At 36.8% G+C, this 21,830-nt stretch overlaps 2 protein-coding genes across 2 annotated transcripts in view; both read right to left on the bottom strand.

Moving 5' to 3' along the window:
• The window catches only part of NEK1 (NIMA related kinase 1), a 200,676-nt gene that overhangs the window by 131,754 nt on the left and 47,092 nt on the right, over positions 1 to 21,830 (bottom strand). The window contains exons 12-13 of the mRNA XM_039219207.1: positions 21,494 to 21,554; positions 18,755 to 18,906 (exon numbers count right to left, since the gene is read on the bottom strand). Of these exons, the coding sequence (XP_039075138.1) occupies positions 18,755 to 18,906; positions 21,494 to 21,554 (213 nt within the window). The remainder of the gene's footprint in view (positions 1 to 18,754; positions 18,907 to 21,493; positions 21,555 to 21,830) is intronic.
• Positions 12,092 to 12,587, bottom strand: LOC120221692 (cytochrome c oxidase subunit 5A, mitochondrial-like). The gene is given in 2 exon segments (XM_039219216.1): positions 12,092 to 12,257; positions 12,259 to 12,587. Coding segments are annotated over 2 exon segments (495 nt in total).

The following is a 21,830-nucleotide window of genomic DNA, read 5'->3' on the forward strand; positions in this document are numbered from 1 at the left end:
AAAGAAACCTTAGATTCAAAGAAACTGCAAAAATGTCTTCCCCAATCACTAAGTTTTGTCCTCAGATACAGATGTTAATTTTCAGTTTCCTAATATGAGAATAGAATGTCATTTAGAAAGCCCAGTATTGGAGAGATATATTTTTCTAAAAAAAAAAAAAAAAAAAAGTAGTTATGCAGTATACATTTACTATATAATATAAGGTCACTGTACAATGATATTTATATGCATGAGTAAGTAACAAGTTAGTCGACTTCACTCTCTATTTCTACGGGTAATCATTGTCAATATTTTCATGAGTATCCTTCCAAAACATTGACTTATACACTTAAATATATACATAACCATATATATACACAGAGTTTCAGATTTTTTTTCTTCTTACATAAATGTAATAATAATGTGTTATGAAATAGAAAAATGTTTTTTATTATTAACAGTGTCCCCTGACATTTCCATACTGTAGTAAGCACATTAACAATGGCAACGTTCCATATAATGGATATAATTAATTTATATTACCATTCCTCTAGGGATGGACGACTAGGTTGGTTCCATTTTTTTCCTACTCTATATGGCTGTAAGGCACTGTCTTGTACATATATCCTTGTGCCATATGCAAGTCTGTCAGAAGGGCAATTTTCTAGACATGGAATTACAGAATAGAACTTAAATGTTGAGAAAAGCTGCCCTCCCAAGAGGCTGCATCAAATTATACTCCCACCAAAGAACTCACTCACGCACATTCTCACAAATACTGAATATTATCAATCTATCTTCAATTTCTGCTTTTTGCAAAGACTCAGAATAGTTCCCATTACACAGATATTAACATTTCTTCTTTTATATACCAACTGTTCATCTAATTGTGGGGTCATTCAATTTTAGGAGCTCTTTGCATAGTGCAGAAGACAAGACTGTCTATAACAGATGTTACAAATATCTTCCGTATTCTTTTGGTTGCTATTTATTGTATCTTTCATTACACAGAAGTCTGTAATTTATATATAGTTAAATTGCCAATCTTTTCCTTTATGATATCTGCATATACTGTTTTGCTAAGGAAGACATTCTGGACCTCAATATTATATTTTGTTTCTGCTACTGAGTTTCATTTTTATATTTAAATCTTTAGATTTAGATTTTTAAATGTTTGTAGTTTGGTTTTTATTTTAAATCTATCTAAAATAAATTTTTATTCATGAAATGAACTGGGAATCTAAGTTTTCTCTCTAGGAAATTCAATTATAACAATTTATTGGCTGATATGGCTTTTACCTTCTACCACTCCCCACCCCCCCTTAATTTAAATCCTCATAAACTTGTAATAAATTCACAGACACATGGGTCAGTTTCTAGAATTCTCTATTCTATTCCACTTAATCATTTCCTCTTTTTTCTTTTTCTTTATTGGGCTATAAAGCCACCTATAGGAAAGCAGATATAAGATCTATACAGAGGTTAGCAAAAACAAAGACAATACCCATGTAACTACAACCCGAGTAAAGAAACAGAATATTACCAACACCCAGAAGCCCTCCATGTGCCTTCCCACAAGTCCTACCTCCATCACAGAACTAACCACCATCCTAACTTTTGTGACTACCATCTTGCTTTTCTTTACTGTCTTGCTCTTTATATATGCCTCCCTAAACAATATGGTTTATTATTTTTATGATTCTGAGTTTTATATTAATGGCATTACAGAAGACATATTCTTTTATATCTTGCTTCTGTTGATTAACATTGTTTTGGGGATTTATCTTTGTTATTGTTTCTACCTACATTTGCTTTCCTCATTCATCTATAGTATATCATTGACCTTGCTTCCTTTCTTTCACAGTTATCTTGAACTTTCTCATTAGGTAATTCTAAATAATTTCGCAAGTTTCTCACTATTTCTTTCCATTTCATTTTCTGACTGATTATTCATTTTTATATGCGTAATTTGTGTCAGTCTACTTTATTGAATTCGTTAATAGTTTTCTGCTGCTTCACTACAAGTTTCTAGGTAGGTAATTACATCAGTCTATAAACAATGTCTATGTTTTTTCTTCTCTGCCAGTATTTATGTTTTTAATTGCACTGGCTAGGACTTCTGGCATAATATTAAAAAAAAAGGAATCATAGAAAATATCTTCATATACTTCCTGACTTTAATGTTTCCAATTGTTCATTGTTATATACAATTGTTGACATATGTTTCAAGTATATATTACTGTATCAAGTTAAGAAGTTTCTCCATCTATATTTCTTTAATCAAAGAATTTCTCCAGTTTTTTTAGAAACTACTTTGAGGTATAATTGACAAATAGAAAGTTATACCTATTTACAATATACAATGAAAGAAGTTTTTAAAACAAAAATTAGTGGGGGTTCCTGGCCAGCTCAGTCAGTCGAGCATGCAACTTTTTTTTTTTTTTTTTGAGCATGCAACTTTTGATCTTCGGGCTGTCAAGCCCCACAGTGGGTATAGAGATTACTTAAAAATAAAATCTTAAAAAAAAAAGGAAGTCTTTAATAAGTAAATAAAACAAAAATTGGTGTTAAATTTCACTGAACTTTCAGTATCTAATGAAATAATTCATACATGGCTTTCTCTTCTAATCTGTTAATGCAGTGAAATTTTTTTTTAAACATTTTTTATTTATCTCTAGGAGAGAGAGAGAGAGACAGCGTGAGCAGGGGAGGGTCAGAGAGAGAGGGAGTGACAGACTCTGAAACAGGCTCCAGGCTCTGAGCTGGCAGTCAGCACAGAGCCTGATGCAGGGCTCGAACCCACGAACCGCGAGATCATGACCTAAGCGAAAGTTGGACGCTTAACTGACTAAGCCACCCAGGCGCCCATGCAGTGAAATTATAGTAGTCAAATTATTGACCCTTCCCCTACACTCTTGAAATGAATCCTACTGATAATTATTACTCTCTTGACAAATTCCTTGATTTGTCTTTTGAAAAATACATTTAAGGATTTTTTTTTTTTCCAGAGAGTGAGAGCAAGAGGCAAAGGGAAAGAGAGAGAGAAAAAGAGAACCTTAAACAGGCTCCATGTTCGTTGCAGAGCCTGACGTGGGGCTCGATCCTACCATCCTGAGATGATGACCTGAGCCAAAATCAAGAGTTGGGCACTCAACTGACTAAGCCACCCAGGTGCCCCTTAAGGATTTCTACATGTATGTTCTAAGGATAAGTGACACGTCTTATCTTTTTGTTTTTATACTGTGCTGAATACTCAAACTTTATAATCAAGGTAAAGCCTAACATACGATTAAATTTTCAAGCAATTCAAAATATATTTCTATATACTAAAAAAGGTAAAAAAATATTAACAGGAAAACTCTAAGTTATTTCCATGTACCAGTTTTTATATTTTTCAGCTACTGTAGGAAAAAGTGAATATAAAGGTAACACTATACAAAGTTGTTTACGTATGTTGATTTTAAATATAATTTTTTTTAACATTTACTTATTTTTGAGACAGAGAAAGAGAGAGCGTGAGCAGGGAGGGGGCAGAGAGAGAGGGAGATACAGGATCTGAAGCAGGCTCCAAGCTGTCAGCACAGAGCCTGACACGGGGCTTGAACTCTCAAACTGTGAGATCATGACCTGAGCCAAAGTCGGACACCCAACCAACTGAGCCACTCAGGCACCCTGTTGATTTTAAATATAAATGAAAACAAATGTTACTTTAAAAAATGACTTCAACAAAATAACTTCAATGATCACATACATTATTATCAAAATAATATTAAATTTTATTAATTTAATTTATTAAATCATGAAAAGTATCTTTGCGGGGGCACCTGGGTAGTTTAGTCATTTAAGCATCCAACTCTTGATTTCGTCTCAGGTCATGATCTCACGGTTTGTGGAATCAAGCCTTGTGTCAGGCTCTGTGCTGACATCAAGGAGCCTGCTTGGAATTCTCTTTCTCTCTTTCTCTTTCTCTCTCTCTCTCTCTGCCTCCCCCTCCCCCACTCCCCTGCTCACACGCATGCTCTCACTCCCAAAAATAAAGAAATAAACTTCTTTTAAAAAGTGCTTTGGTAACAATTCCATTTCAATAGTAGCTATCTTTTAGCGAAAGCCATGTTTTGTTAATTACTTTTATATACTACTCATTGCTTCAGTTTGCTAAATTTTATAAAATTATCCAGAGAGAAACACTAAAATTCAAAACGGCAACTCAGAATATATAAAATATATGACCTTCAATTAGTATGAAGTTAATAAAATTAATAAAAGAAAAAAGAACCAGGAAGACACAAAAGTTTATAGTAAAAGAATTCAAGAGATATTTGAAGTTTCTTCTTCAGAAAGCAACATGATATACAATTTAAACATAATTTCCTCCTTATGAAATGCAACTAATTTATTTTAATGGACACATTTAATATAAGCACATAAAATAATGTTATTTAGAATATGTAACACTACCCAGCATATTAATAAACTGACGAAATGCGAATGATTCTTTTTACAATGTGCTTTGCCAGTTTAATTCATGACTATCATAAACCAAATCCATTTTAATTTTTTCTTTTAAGAAAAGAACATGGGGCATGAATTCACAACCCTGATATCAAGAGCCACATGCTTGCATACCAACTGAGTTAGCTATGTGCCCCTAAACCAAATCTAGCTTATTGATACAGTCTAAGTTAGCTTAAAGCTGCATAAACACAGTGGTAAGTGGTACTAAATTTCTAAATTTCACACTATAAGTAACCAAACAGTAAGATTACTACCTGAGAAGACCCAAGTGGTAGATTCCCAGAACCATCCCAACCCCTCACTATATTATTAGTTCCTAACTCCTAGCTGCCAGCTTTGACTAGTTACTTCAAGTCTCACTTAAGTTACCCATGTATCTTAACATTTAACTCCAGAAATGGCATTAGGGTCAATGAAATGACAATAATACTGAAATATTTAAAGAACAGTAACTTTGATTTTTTTCTAAAAGTAACCAAGAGTAAGAAATACATTTCACACCCAGACCCGTAAAGATACACAGTATGTGTAGCTGGTTCTCTATCCATCTATTACCAAGTAAAAAAGGACCCTTTTTCCTCCCCTTAAACAGATTTTTTCATCACTAATACAAACCCAAAATTTTAAAATAGTCAAGGGAGAGCACTGTGGCCACTGCTATTGACATCTAAGAAAAAAAATACAATTGGAATAATGTTCTTCATAGTATTATAAACAAAGTTAATATTTCAAAGCATGTTATGTATATAAAATTTAAACTAGTGAGGAATGTTACAGAGAAGCTTTGTAAAAATACATATTCCTTCCATCCCTTCCATAAGAAGGAATATTATTTGACAATAAAGAGGAATGCAGTACTGATACATGCTACAACATGGATATATCCTACAACCTTTAAAATATTATGTTAAGTAAAAGAAGCCAGTCACAAAAGACCATGTATTATAGGATTTCATTTACATGAAATGTTAAGGAAAAGAAAACCTACGTAGAGACAGAAGTAGATTAGTGGTTGCCTAGGGCAACAGGGTTAAGTGAAGAATGGGCAGTGAAAGCTAATGGGAAAAGAATTTTTTTTGATGATAAAAATGTTCTAAAAATGATTGTGGTGATGGCTGCACAACTCTGAACTCACAAAAACTATTTAATTCCAAACTTTAAATGGATGGATTGTACAGTATGTGAAATAAATGTCAGTAAAGCTATTTTTAAAATATACATATCCCCAAGAGTTGCATTATCATAATTTCTGGACATAGAGCCCAGCATTCTATATTTGGAAAGGTTCCACAGGTTAACTCAATCTATCAGGTCGAGCACTGGTTTCAAAATCTGTGAACTGTAACCAAACAATTTAAAAATATTAACACAGGGGCACTTGGGTGGATTAGTCGGTTAAGCATCTGACTCTTGATTTCAGATCAGGTCATGATCTTATGGTGGTGAGATAGAGCCCTGCATTGGGCTCAGTGCTGAGCACCAAGTCTGCTTGGGATTCACTCTCTCCCTCTCTCTCTGCCCCTCCCCTGCTCATGCTGTCACTCTCAGAATTAAAAATAAACAAACATTAAATGTATTAACACAAGTAACCCATATCTCATTATAAACAAACAGCTTTTAAACAGATTACCCAATAGTGAGCAGTAAGAAGAGAATGTTTAATTAAAACACCTACATACTCTTAGATAAGTTAAATGAAGACACTTATTATATTAATCTTTTGATGCTCCATTGCCACATAAACAAGATACTCAAATATTTGTGAAATAAAAATATCAAGCTGGGGTCCCTGGGTGGGTCAGTTGGTTAAGTTTTTGACTCTGGATTTCGGCTCAGTTCATGATCTCACAGTCTGTGAGTTTGAACCCCGATTCAGGTTCTGTGCCGGCAGTGTGGAGCGTGTTTGGGATTCTCTCTCACCCTCTATCTCTGTCCCTCCTCTGCTCTCATTCAAAATAAATAAATAAGCTTAAATATTTATATATATCATGCTGTTTCTTTGAGGTCACACACTTATTTTTAACTGTATCTATAAAGAAGAGAGAAATATGGTAACATAAACATCCATATTAAGACAAATGTTTTACGTTTTTTTTTAAAAATCAGAAGCAAAATACTAAAACATATTCAAAGAGCTCCCTCTGGTGGCACAATAACAGAATCCTTTAAAAAATAACTAGTACAGAAACTGGAGCAAAGAAAGTTTCTATGAAAATATTCTTATGATTTGCCGAGTAGTAATAACTTAATACATTATTAGTTTAAATTTTTACAATTAAAAGTGATAGACGATATCATTAAATGTTTATGGTTTTTCTTATAAACTTCTCATTATGAAGCTTTTACCTGCTCCGCGAACACACCCAATGTATACCTGTTAGGGAGCAATTCTCCTAAAGAACTGAGGGCTGACTGAAGGGCTTTTGCACGACAAAAGATAGACAGAACAGCAAGAGAGACAAAGACACGGTAAAAAAACAAAAACAAAAACAGGGAATCCTCACCCCCAGTGCTGAAAACTATGGTGGGGAGGGATAGTACTGAGTGACTAGGAGCAAATTAGTCTGCCCTGGAGCACGGACAAGAAGCCACAGTTGCCCATCTGCCTCAGCATGCTCTGGCTCCCTATTCCACACTAGCCCCCAGAGGCTCTGGGGCTTTAAAAGAACAACTAGCATATAACAGAGCCAATCCTAAAACTCTACCAAGGACGGGAGAGCTGCTAGTATCCTTCCTGGGCCAAGTCAGAGGGGCTAGTGAGCAACACAGTTTATGCTCCCTCTCCACCTTAGTAAACTGGCCTGCTGCTTCCGTGGGCCCTGGACCTCTAACCCACGTGAAGGCAGCCACTGGGCAGTGCACACAACACCCTGGGTCAGCACTTATGACAGTTCCAGCTTTTGTATCAAGGTGACGCAGGTGTGCAAAGCAGCCTGGAACACACCAGGCCCAGATCACTCTGGCTTCAGACAACTTAGTAGGGCACCCCCGATGCATGGTTTTATGGGACCTCCCAGCTGATGCCTGTTTCAGCTCCAGCTGCCCCAGAACACCCCCAACTGTACTAGTGCTGAGGCGGGGAACAAAGGCATAAGGAAATGTAGATAAAATGAAATTTACTGCTTACTGACAAATACTTGAGACAAGCAGAGTACCACATTCCTCTAAGAAGTCCCAACTGTCTTAATGTTGATGTTTTGCTAGAGGGAAAAACAACCTTAGCTTGACAATAGCTAGCTAGGCCTCAGTATCTTATGAGTCTTCTTTAGTATATGAAAGTCCTTTTGGAAACGTCCCTTTTGCCTTTTCCTCCCCCAACTCCACAGCATATAATCAGTCATTCCCTACAACCCCAGAGCGGCTCTTTCAGCCCATGGGTCCTGTCCCTGTGTTTTAATAAAATCACCTTTTTGCACCAAAGATGTCTAAAGAATCCTTTCCTTGCCATTGACTCCAGCCATCCCCCCACCACTCCAAAACTGCATCAGCCGCCAGCTCTAGTCACTTTGTCAAGGCGCCCTCTGTGCAGAGTCCTAGAACACCAAAAGCTATACCTACTTCAGCTTCACCAATGCTGCCAAGGTGCCCTCTCCCACGGGACCCCCTGTGTTGTATTCAGGTCTGCTTCAGCTGTCCTTGACAAGGTGTCCTCTGCACGTAGAGTCCCTAGACAACCCCTCCCAGGCATGTACCCACTTCAGTTGAAGCTGTCCCGCCAGGGTGCCCACTGCCTTGAGAGTCCCAGATCCCTTATTTGGACCCGTTTCAGCTTCAGCTGTCCTGTCAGATCACCTCTGCACATAGAGCAACAGGACTACTCTGGCCCACAACATCTACCAAGGCAGCCCCAGCACAGAATAGCCTGTGACCTACAGGCCACATGAGCCACAGTTCTAGCCAGCCACCAAAAGTCATCAAGTACAGAGTCTACATAAGGGACAACCATATACAAGACCATTCCTTCAAGTTCAGGAAAAGTAGCTCTTCCACATAATTCACAGAAACACAGAAAGATTAGCAAAATGGGCAGACAGAAGAATATGCTTCAAAAGAAGGCTGCTCCTTCAACTGGGATAGGTACTCTTTCACCTAATACATAGAAACAAATAGAGAAAGTCAATCAAAATGAGAAAACAGAAAAATATGTTCCAAACAAAAGAACAAGACAAAAATCTCAAAAAAAAAAAAAAAAAAAAAAAAAAAAAATGAAAAAAAAAAAAAAAAAAAAAAAAAAAAAAGACCTAAATGAATAGGAGGTAAGTAATCTACCTGATAAGGAATTCAAACTAATTGTCATAAAGATGCTCACTGAACTCAGGAGAAGAATGGGTGAACACGGTGAGAACTTCAACAAACTGAAAGAAAACATAAAGTTCCAAACAAAAGTCAGAGCTGAAGAATACAAAACCGAACTAAAGAATACATGAGAGAGGTTCAACAGCAGACTGGATGAAGTATAAGTACAGATCAGTGAGTTGGAAGATAAAGTCAGGAAACTCACCCAGAGTATCAAAATGAAAAAAGAATTAAAAATATGAAAATAACTTAAAGACCTATGGGACAACATCAAGTGAAGTAACATTTGCATTATACGGGTACCGGAAAGAAGAGAAGGAGAAAGGGACAAAAAGTTTAATTTAAAAACTAATGGCTTAAACTTTCCAAACCTAGGGATGACAGCAAACATCCAAGTCCAGGGAGCCCAGAGTTCCAAATAAAATGAACCCAAAGAAGGTCACACCAACACACATTATAATTAAAATGTCAAAAGTAAAGAAGAAACCTTAAAAACAGCAAGAGAAAAGCAAATCGCTACATACAAGAGAAACCCCAGAAGGCTGTCAGATTATCAGATTTCCAGGCAGAAAGTTTACAAGCCAGAATGAAGTGGCATAACATATCAGAAGTGCTTAAAGGAAAAAACTTACAACCTAGAAGACTCTACCTTACAAGATTACCATTCAGTTTTTAAGGAAGATAGAGTTTTCCACACAAACAGAAGATTTAGGAGTTTATCACCACTAAATCAGCCTTACAAGAAATATTAAAGGGATTCTTTTTTTTTAAATTGCTTTTTTACATTTATTTATTTTTGAGAGATAGAGTGAGACAGAAAGTGAGTGGGGAGGGGCAGAGAGAGGAGACACAGAATCTGAAGCAGCCTCCAGGCTCTAAACAAGCATTCAGCACAGAGCCTGATGTGGGGCTCGAACCCACAAACCGTGAGATCATGACTTGAGCCGAAGTTGGACACTCAACCGACTAAGCCACCCAGGTGCCCCTAAAAGGATCTCTTTAAGTCGAAATGCAATAATTAATATAATGTGAAAATGTAAAAAGTAAAAATCTCATGAGAAATGGTAGAGATGGGATTAATTGCGTATAAAGATACTAAAAAGCTTGAGAGAAGAAAATTAACTACAATAACTAGTTAAGGGATATATAAAACAAAAAACCCCATAAGAGTGACTTAAAAATATAACATGTGGAAGCAAAAAAAAAATGTACAGTTTTGGAAGGTGTTCAGATTTAAGTTACTATTAGCATAAGCTCTCATACATGTAGAGATAATATAACGTGAATCTCACAATACCACAATTCAAAAGCTTATAGTAATTGCACAAAATGAGAAAAAAATCTACCCATGACATTAAAGAAACTCATCAAACAACAGGCACATGAAAAGATGCTCAACATCACTATCATAAGGGAAACAGAAATCAAAATTACAATGAGCTATCACCTCACACTAGTCAGAAAGGATACTCTCAGGGGTGCCTGGGTGGCTCAGTAGGCTAAGTGTCCAACCTCGGCTCAGGTCATGATCTCATGGCTTGTGAATTCGAGTCCCACGTTGGGCTCTGTGCAGATAGCTCAGAACCTGGAGCCTCCTTCAGGTTCTGTGTCTCCCCCTCTCTCTGCCCCTCCCCTGCTCATGCTCTGTCTCTGTCTCTCAATAATAAATAAAAATGGTAAAAAAAAATATTATAAAAAAAGGGATAGCATCAAAAAGATAAGAAATAACAAGTGTTGACAAGGACGTGGAAAAAAGAGAAACAACCCAGGGAGCAGTGCTGGTGGAAATGTAAATTTGTGCAGCCACTACAGAAAACAGTATAAGGGTTCCTCAAAAACCCAGAATAAGAGCTACCATATGATCCAACAATTCTATTAGTAGGTATCTATCCAAAAGAAATGAAAACATTAATTTGAAATGCTATATGTACTCTTATGTTCACTGCAGGATTATTTACAATGCTGAAGATATGGAAATGACCCAAGTGTCTATCAGTAAATGAAGAGATAAAGAAGAGGTGTTATATATACACAATGGCATACTACTCAGCCAAAAAAAAGGAATGAAATCTTACCATATGTGACAGCACAGATGGACTTAAAGGGTATGATGCTAAGTTAAATAAGTTGGAGAAAGACAAATACTGGATGGTTTAAGTTATATGTGGAATCTAAGCAACAAAAAACAAAACTCAGATTCATAGCTAGAGAGAGCAAGCTGATGGTTACCAGAAGGGAGGGGTGTGGGAGTGAGGGACAAACTGGGTGAAGAGGATCATGAAGTACAAACTTCCAGTTATAAAATAATTAAGTAAAAAAAAAAAAAAATTAAGTCATGGGTTGGTGATGTGTAACAGGGGAATATAGTCAATAAACATTGTATTAACTTAGTAAGGTGACAGATGGACTTAATGTGGTTACCATTTTACAATGTATACAAATCAGCCTGTGGTACACCTGACACCAATATAGTATTATATGTCAATTATATCCCATTAAATTAAAAAAAAGACATTTATAAGAATGTAATCAATCTGACTGACTTCATATCAGTAAATTATAATACAACTACCGATGGTAATAATAAAAATTTACATTAAGTATATATAATGTTAAATTAAAACACAACAAATTATCTATAAACTATCAGAACCACATGAAAAATACAAGCAATGTATATTTGAATACAAATGTGGAGGGGCCCACAACAAAATTAAGTTAAATTAACTCCAGTGTGTGGATAATGGGAAAGTTTCTTTTCTTAACTCTCAAAACTATTTTAAAAGGCTATGGCAAATTTATTAGAATACATACTTTGCAGAAAAAAACTGCAGATCAAAGTTATACTACTTAAACTACCTCAAAGAGCCAAAAACTGTAACAGAAATGAAGTTTCCATCTCAAGAATTACACATGTATATAAAAATTAATTCAAATGCTCTAAAGCTTTCTTTTCATGACCCCACATTGAAGTAGTCACCTTTAAGCACTGAGAATAAAAACTCAACAACACTGGCTTTCTATGTGTACCTAAAAGTAGACTTGTTATCTGGCCTTTAACCCTGTGAAGTACTATTAAAATATTAAAAAATATTACTTTCCTGATTTGGAATTCATTTTTTTTCCTTTTCAATTCAAACTCATTTCCCTTTTATTAAAGTTCAAGTTGCCATTACATCGTTTGGTACTCAGTAAAGGAACACTTGTTCAAATAAAGTAATATGTTATCATCAGTGTTTCCAGGTGACTGTTTATAACCAGTAGCATTATGAATAAACCCTTGAGAAGCCCATCCATGGGCTTACACTATGTTAAGGCCCAGCTCCTCTCGAGTGCAGATTCCCCGTTCATTTAAAGTTGGTCTAAGTTCCTGGATGACATAGGAGTACTTTTCCTTATGAGGTTCTGCTTTGTCCTTAATAACCTCTAGGGTGTGAGCTGCACTAGTGAAATCTTTTGGTTGTCTGCGCTTGCAAAGCAGCATCAATGATTTTGGGTTCTGGAACCAGATCATAGCCTACCAGCATGTTCATCCCTTTACTCAATTCGTAAGCATCAGTATCCGGCTTGTTGAAATATGTTACCCAGCGAGCATCAAACTCCTCATTTGTCTCATGCGACTCAGGTGGGTAGCAGTGAACTGACTCAACAGTGGCCTGTGGCAGTGCAGCTGGGGACCAGAGCCCAGATCCGGGTAAAAGAGGCCTCAAAGACTGGCATAGGAGATTGTGGCTGTTACAACAGAGTGGCCCTGAGCATGACAGCAATGGTGGCACACAGTCTAGGCTGGAATTCATTTCATTTACTCATTTATTCACTTATTTTTTTTTAAATCTTATTAAACACTCACTTTGTGCAAAATGTAAAACACTGTCCCTAACTTCAGAGACCACAGTCTAATAAAACAGCATGAAGAAGATATACATGAGGTGCTAAAGGAGTTACTGTCCTGTTCCCTGTTTTTTAGAGGGTAAAAGGGACAACTGGGGAAGAAACAAGAAAAGTCTTTGGAAAAAAATTATACTATGTTCCTGACATCTCTTAAATCAATGGAGAACTATAAAAATCAAATTCACACTGCCAGTACTGCAGTGTTCCAGGACATAATGCCAATATTACATTCTTTAAACTACAAGCTAACAATGTGAACAGTTGTCACACAAATTGCTCCTTTTGCCTTTTCTCAGGCCTATGACTCTTTAGTTAAACTATAGTATTTGAGGGCAGAAGAAATATAATCTTTACTTTGTATTCTCCAACAACTCACATAATAATACAGTATCAATATCATAAGTACCTACACAGGAAAAGGAGTCAAAGAAAAAAAGAACATTTAAAAAGGAAGAAGAGGTATGTAATGAATAAAGAAAAGAAAGAAAAAGGTGCATACTAGTCATTAACTAGTGCTAAGTCCAATTTAGATCAGACTTGCAATTTTGGAGCATTATTGAGACTGGTGGATGGAATGCAGGTTCTGGAAAGTGTTCAATACACAAACATGAATATGATATTTATATGGTAGGACAGTACTGTGTCACTGAATGTTTGCTACATGAATACATTTTATGTTTTTTAGGTCAATAATCCTGGGTCTAATGATGCTTAGATTTGAATTCTTGGGTAGGATAGGTAAAGGAATTATATTAATTTTTAGCATCCTTAGTGCTAGTGTTGATAATAATCTTAGCAGACGACTTATCTAACTAAGGAAATAGTTATTAAAACTATTTTTTTTTTCACTATTCACCTCATGGAATAAAGACACATTCCAGTGTTCCAAAGAGAGTTGACCAGTTTTTCTCTCTAGGTTTTATTTTTTTTATTATTTATCAATTTGCTAAAAACAAAATGGCTTTTGTAAATAGTTTTACTACATTTTTGGTTGTGGCTCCTTCTTTTAAAGAATTAACATTTGACTGGCTTGACAAAAATCTAAGTTCTTATTCATTACTCTATTCAATCATTCACTTCTGCAGTATTTATTGAGTGCCTAGTACTTGCCAAGAATCATTTGCCAGGAACCAGTGAACATAACAACAAAGAAATCCCTGCTTTCGCAGAGCTTACACTGAAATAAAAAAGACTAGCAATAAACAAGTGAGAAATACACATGCATTAGATAGTTATAACGTGAAGAAAAAGCACAATAAAGTAGATAAAACTGTGGGGGTAGGGTTGAGGGACAGTTAACTGACATTAAGTTATCAGGGTTAAGGCTGTATTCATGTTTTGAGTACAAGTCTGAAGGAAGCTAAGGAAAATCATGCAGTCTTCTTAAGGGACAGTCCTTTAGGAAAGAAGAATAGGAAGTAAAAACATTTTTCGGATAAGTGCTTAAAATATTTGAAGGCAACAAAGTTAATTAGCATGGCTCGGCTGGGGGGTTAGGTAGCAAATGGGTGGGTAGAAAACAAGGCTTGGAGAGGTAGGGCATCAGAGCGCTCTGCAGACCACTATAAAGACTCTGGCTTTTACTGAGTAAAATGAAAAGCCACTGCAAAGTTTCAAGCAGCAAAGTGCAACGACCTGACTTTCATGGTAAAAGAAGCATTAGGCTGCTCAAGTGACAACATACTGAAGTAATTTTAGAAGCTGTGAGATCAGCCAAAACATTACAATCAAGGTGAAAGATGAGGGTGGCTAGGACTAATCTGGTGATAGAAATAATGAGGAATAGTCAAGATCACTGCATGTATTTTGAAGGCAGAGTCAACAGAATGTGATGTTGGAAGGGTCAATGATAACTCCAAGTCTTTGATGAGAACAAATGGAAGGATGAAGTTACCATTTACTAAAATAAGAAAGGATATGTGGAGGTATGGAATCAACAGGTCAGTTTTACACATGCTAACTTTGAGATGCCTATCAGAAATTCAATTAAAGATGTTAAGACAAATAGAAGTCTCAAGTTCAGGAAAGGAGTATTGGCTGCAGATAAAAATCTAGGGGTCAGTTTTTAGATGCTGTCAATTAGAAAGTGAGCGTGGCACAAAAGGGAAGATATCCAAGGACTGAGGATTTAAGCACTTCAGCATGTGAGGTCAGAAACATGAGGAGGAACTTACCAAGGAGGCTGAGAAAAGCAGTCAATCAGGTAGGAGGGGAATCAGAAGAGTGCAATACTCTGAACTCGAGTGAAGAAAAAATTCAAAGAAGGAGGGGGTAACCAAGTGAGTCAAAAACTGAGGCTGAAGAGGGGCGCCTGGGTGGCTCAGTCAGTTAAGCCTACGACTTCGGCTCAGGTTATGATCTCTCGTTCGTGGGTTTGAGCCGTGCTAACAGCCAGCTCAGAGCCTGGAGCCTGTTTCAGATTCTGTGTCTCCCTGTCTCTCTGCCCCTCCCCCTCTCATGCTCTGCCTCTGTCTCAAAAATAAATAAAACACTAAAATCACATAAAAAAACCCCAAAGTTCTAGAAAAGTTATGCAGAGATATAGGAAAGTAACAGGAAAGAAATATGAGAGATAAGGAAAGGGCTTTGTTTTGTTTTGTTTTTTTAAAGAAGGAACACACAACATATTTGTTTGCTAACAGGAATGATTCAGTAGTAGAGAGGAAAAAATATAATGATGCAGAAAAGAGTGTGAGTCCTTTAGTAGGCAAAGAAATAATAAAAAAAATAGTATACAAATGGCACAGTTCAATTTAAGAAACAAATGAGCAAAGGGAAAAAGAGGCAAACTAACAGAGTTTCTCTTTTATTTTTAGAAACAGACTCTTAACTATAGAGAACTGATGGTTACTAGAGGGGAGCTGGGTAGGGGGATGAGTTAAATAGGTGATGGGGATTAAGCAGTATACTTGTGATGAACACCGGGTGTTATATGGAAGTGCTGAATCACTATATTGTACACCTGAAACTAATATGCATGTTAACTAACTGGAATTTAAATAAAAACTTTTTGAAAAATGGCAGAGTTGACTCAGATCAGACCAGAGATAGATCACTCTGTCTGATCACACAGTAACAGGATGAAAGGCAGATATTTACAAACAGATATGACTGACTGGAGGTACTGGTAATGAGAGCGTGGGAAAATTTTCTTCCAATTGCTTCTATTTTCTCAGTAAAAGAGGAAGCAAGGTCATTAGCTTGAAGTGGAAAACAAGAAGGTAAGAAATAACCATCCAGAAAGTGGGAGCATAATTGGACTGAGGAAATATAATAGAATGGCCAGAAGGTGTTCACTTGACATTATTAGTTATAAGCTTAAAGTGAGACCAGTCAGAATAGTTGTATACTTTCTCCAACCACATTCCATTGCCCGAGTTCAGGCACAAAAGAGATGGAGAGTTGGATTTCACGAAGTTAGTTTTTGCCAGGTAATTTGTAATAACGAAAGAGAAAGGGGCTTTGTAAATTACAGTGAGAGAACATGGATTCTAAGCCAAAATGGGGAAATAAAAATGAAGAGAGGGGCACTGGAAGAAAAAAAAAAACAAACAAAAACCTAGTACAATCCGTGTATCCAAATAGGACAAAGAAGTTGTGGGTATAGAATCCTTGAGGACTAAGCTGGAAACACAGAAGTAGTGGTAAGTCATAGGATGGTTATAATGGAGTCTATGGGAGAGTTGCTATGATCAACAATGATAAATGTGATGGCATGACCACAGGTGAGAGTTCTAGGGAGGTAGACAAAATCAATGAAAGAGAACAAATAAAAGACTGTGGACTATTGGAAGGATCACTTTTTTTGGATACTGAAATCACGAAGAATTAGGACGGTGTTGGAAAGAGTGACAGGGAGTCAAGTGTTAAGCTTTTCAAAAAATGAGGGTCTACAGATAAGCCTAACACAAAGGGTTAACAGGTGATACAGTCTGGTAGGAAAAGCCTCAAAGACCATGGGGGGCAGGAGGATAGTTAGGGATCAGGGGAGAGTCTTGCAGCGAGAAGCAAGGAGAATACCTCCGTCATCCCACTTCTAGACTCAGCAGTATAAGGGGATTAGAGAGAAAACAGTCACTATGTAAGAGAGTTGTACAACAGTTTGTGCAGGGACAAGCCAGGTTTTAGAGCAAAAAAAGGTGAAGAAAATCTCTACAAATGTAGAACACCAGGGATTTTGCTGATAATGTGCAACAAGAGACAAGAGGGCTTTCTGGAAGAGTTTAAGGAGCTATGCAGAAGGTGGGGGTCAGGTTAGGCTATGACCAGAGGGAGGAGTCTGCAGTCCAGGATTTGTAGTGATTCAAGAAGAAGAATAAAGATATGATGGCATTGGTCCATTAGGCCTAGATAAATGTTATGCAGAAGGGAGGAAGGGAGGAAGGGAGGAAAAACTGGTGTGCTAGTTATATTGACCCCCAGGTGCAAATTCACCCTCCACTGCCCTCCTTGTTAGAAGAAAATGGACACCATAACACTTCTTCTCTGCTTGCTATCATGATGTTAAGCTTCGTCAGCAGACGACGTTGGAAGGACAGTGCAGAAGGAGGCAGCCCCTGTTCCTGATTCGCACGCTCCCTTTCTTCCTGTCCCTGCCGCGTGTGGGACACACGGGGACATCTACCCTGTGGGCAGCTGCCAGGACTCTTCTGCCAGTGCCCCTACCAGCTTCCCTGTGAGCCTCAGCGGCAAGCCCGAGGCCAGCTTCCCACCAGCCCACTACCCAGAGTTCAGCAACCTCTGGCAACTCCCGCCAGCTCTCCAAAAGGCTTCCCAGGAGATTGAACGATCCTCCGAGCAGATTCCCCATGCATTTCACTGGCACTCGAGGTAGGTTCCCAGGAGCTTCATCAGCTCTAGACTGAACAGTTTCATGTTTGCCAGCCTTGGCCTATGACACGTCAGTGAACTCCACCATCCAGCGGTTTATAGCCATAGCACACCTAGTAAAATCGGAATCTCAGCCTTAAGGATGGGGTTGGGGAGACCTTCCAAAGTCTATTCCTTCTTTGGGTACTCTGTCTCAGTGCTAAGAGTAGTGGCTGTTTCCTGTATCTGCTATTCCTATATTCTTTAGAGTTCTTTATTCCTTAAAGTTCATTTCCTACAAATATTTATAGTAAACTTTGCTTAATCCAATTACTATGTGTTTTTTCTCCTGACTAGATGCTGACTTATACAAGTTATCTGAAGGCTTAAATCATTTGAATTGAAGTCACTGATGATTCCATGAAGTTTATCTTACAGCAGTGTGTTCACATGTGCCTAAACACTATGTATGTACGCATGTGCATATGTAGTCCAAAACAAAACAGGCTTCATATACCAAAGTGTGCAGCTATTCATATGAAGAATAAGGTCAAATTCCTGCAACTAATACTGTGTTTGTGGACATGTCACCTAAATGCTATAAACCTTAATTTTTTCATCTGAAATATTACAAAGTAGGGGTGCCTGGTGGCTCAGATGGTTAAGTGCCAACTCTTGATTTTGGTTCAGGTCATGATCTCATGGTCATGAGATTAAGCCCGCTTAAGATCCTCTCTCCCTTTCCCTCTGCCACTCTCCCAAGCACATGAGAGGGCATGTGCGTGGGAGGGGCACGTACATGTTCTCTTTCTCTTGCTCACTCCCCCAGAAAAAAAACATTTTTTAATAAAATGAAATACTATAAAGCAGACTATACAGTAACATTCCTTCCAGCTCTATGATTTTGATTTATTTATCTGATTGTAAATTCTCAAATACAAAATTTTCCCACATTTTTATCAAGTGTATTACATTTACTTGTCTTATGCACAAAAACAAACGCTCTGCTTAGGTTGTTCAAAAGTGATTTCACAGATAACATCACTTTCTTTTTATTGCACTAACGACTTAATATATCTACTTCATGTTTCCTTGTGATTCTGTAACTCTCCTAGTTTTAGAAGACTGATGAAGCAGGGAATAGCAGCATTCTTTAGTAACTTAAAGAAAACAATTCTATGAGTATCAAGATAAATGAATTGAGCCGCAATAAAAAAAGATCAAATTTAATTTGTTACTAACACAGTTTATAATATGATCATACCTGTTTATGTTTTTGGAGTGGTTTCTTTTCATGTAATTTTTTATCTCCAAATTTCTTATATGTTAAAGGTACTCCATATTTGGCGGCAGGCTTTGTAATTTTCTGAGCAGATACAACAGAAGCCAAGCTTTGTCCTGAAGCTGGTCTTTTAGCTACATGAAAAGATACAAAGAGTTTTTTCTAGAGTTCTTTATTTTAAACCTTTAATTTCAAAATTCTTCAAGATAGCACTTTTTTGGGGCACCTTGGTGGCTCAGTCGGTTAAGCATCCGACCTCGGCTCAGGTCATGATCGCACAGTTCATGGGTTCGAGCCCTGCATCAGGCTCTGTGCTGACAGCTAGCTCAGAGCCTGGAGCCTGCTTTGGATTCTGTATCTCCCTCTCTCTCTGACCCTCCCCTGCTCACACTCTCTCTCTCTCTCTCAAAAAAAAAAAAAACATTTAAAAAAATAAAAACAAAACAAGATAGCACTTTTTCATTTTTGCCATCAGTGACGACGTTTGACTTTATGTTAAATACCTTATTCACGCTTTAGCACATGTCAACGCCTTAATTATAAACTATTTGATTCTAAAAGCCATTCTTTGAAAAAAAAAAAAAAAAAAGACCACACATCTCTAAGACGAAAATTTTGTATTAAAAAAAAGCACATCCTAAAATTGAGTATGAGTGATGACTGTATAAATCTGTGAATATTCTAAAAAGCACTGAATTGTATACTGTAAATGGGTGAATTGACTGGTACAGAATAACTCAACAAAACTGTTAAAAATGTTTTTAAGAGAACACTTACTGTTTTAGAGATTACTTTCAAAATTAGCACATAAACTTTACGAGCAACTATTAAACACTAATGCCATTATTGTGAGCAACATTAACACTTTCTTCATCTATAATCTGAACGATGCCTTACCTACAGACCTACAGAAGAACACTTTAAAACAAGTATTATAGTTCAGGGTCTAATGAAATGGGTATCTTTATACACTAATGGTGGGAATATAAAATGGTCAAACTTTCTAGAGGGGAATCTGTATCAAGAACAATGTTTATGGACTACTTTTGAAGAAATAATCAGAGGAGATATATAAAAAGGGTAAGTACTACAACAATTATGTATTCAGTCCTTACTGAAACCTAGACAAGGTCAAGTCATTCTTAGAACAATAATAAATTCAAGAAAAACATTTAAATTGAAGTAATTTAGAGGAAAGTCTACTATTTCTGTCTCTCAGAGATATTAACTAGGAACTTAAAAAAAGTGAAAGAATAATTTTCCCTCTGAGAGTTCAACTGTAAGATCAAATCAGAATACATATACTGTAACTACATTGTAACTTGGCTAAATGTATTAACATCACCAAAGAAATACTGTGTACACCAGTATACATACTGGCACACATAGTGGAAAAGGAGGTAAAGTCTCAAAAGTATAAACGTGAAGGTTCCCAAGAGAAAAATATTGAATAGTTCCCATTCACATCCAGAAAAGAGGGAGAATTAACTCACTGATTTGGAAACAGTTTTCAGGCTCAGTGACAAGGCTACCAGTAGGATAAAGCTTAATATGGGGAGTTGGGGCCCACAAAGCATCTACAGGCCCATCAGCAATACAACTCCTTTTTGAGCCTCATGATATTAAACACTTCAGTCATCCAACTGCTCTTACAACAAATTAACTTTCTAATTCCTGTGTAGGCTTATCTACATGGAAAGAATGTGCTGACATGCAGTATTTCTGCTCTTTGTGACAATGAGGCTTTTTGATCAAGATCTGACTTCTCATGAGGCGTGACCTCCAGGAGAGACATGCTGATTCTGCTGTTTGTCTGTCTCTTGTGAATTTTGTTTAGAGTGAATTGATTTCCCAGGGACTGACAGTCTCTGCACACTGAGATGAGTCTAAGGGTCTTTAGGAAGAGGTAAATATTGTTGACCTTCCTAAGAACACACTGCCATCCCACTTCCAGCTTACATCTACTCAGTTTTATAATACGGTATTTATTTTTAGTAACTGACTCAAACTCAAAATGAAGAACATGCAAAGCATTATGTTTGGAAAACAATATACTCTTCAAATCTTACATAACTTCCACTGATTTTAGAAATCCATTCTGGTATCATCCTATGAAGAAGAAATACAGTATCCTTTGTTGTGTGCGTGTGTGGGCGCCTATGTGTGTGTGTGGGCTCACATATGTGTGTGTGTGGGCGCGCGCGTGTGCGTGTGTGTGTGTGAGACACAAACATAGTACATAACTGTACCCACAATCTTATAAATGCTTTCCTGCTGGCCACACTTAAAAGAAAATTGTCCTTGGTAAGGTACCTAACTTTATATTAACTTACTTTTTAAACATTTTAGAATATGAAGTATATCTCAAAAGAATATATTACATAAAGATGTACACTTAACTAAGACATTTTACAACATTCTACAACAATCTTAGAATAGCAGCTAAGCAACTGATAAAGATGGACAATTTCAAGATAGATTTCATTTAATAAGGCAGACAATAAATGGAGATTTTGTGATTAATTCATCAGAAAGTACTATATACTGTCATCTCCCAAAAATAATTTAAAGATACATTTTCCCTGAATTAAATTTATCTACAATGATCCAACTTACTATACCTATGTATATCTCTAATTTAATTAGAAAGCATTACTAATTGGCATTAGTATATTAATTACCGCAAACACACCTGTTTGGACTCCTATTAATTGCATTTACCTGGTATAGGTTGCGCTCCAAACTTGGAAAATGTTTTTAGACAAAATTCTTCTGCTATCAGCTAAGATTGAAAGAGGACAAAGAAAAAGTTAGAAAAGATGTTAAGTGCCAAAACGAAAAACCTATCCATTAATCAGATTACATTTTTTCCCTTTTTCAGTCACAAATATGCTATCAGATAAACTACACTTACTAAACCTAAGTAACCCATTCACCAAATTCCTCTCATGTTAATTCCCTTCCACTCTTATAAAATTCTTACATAATTCAACATATATCTCTTTTTACTATTACTAAAACACTCCAGTACTTATTCCCTAGCATTCATAAACATGTT

Source organism: Hyaena hyaena, unplaced genomic scaffold (genome assembly GCF_003009895.1).
Source record: "Hyaena hyaena isolate Hyena2069 unplaced genomic scaffold, ASM300989v1 scaffold_804, whole genome shotgun sequence".
NCBI lineage: Eukaryota > Metazoa > Chordata > Mammalia > Carnivora > Hyaenidae > Hyaena > Hyaena hyaena.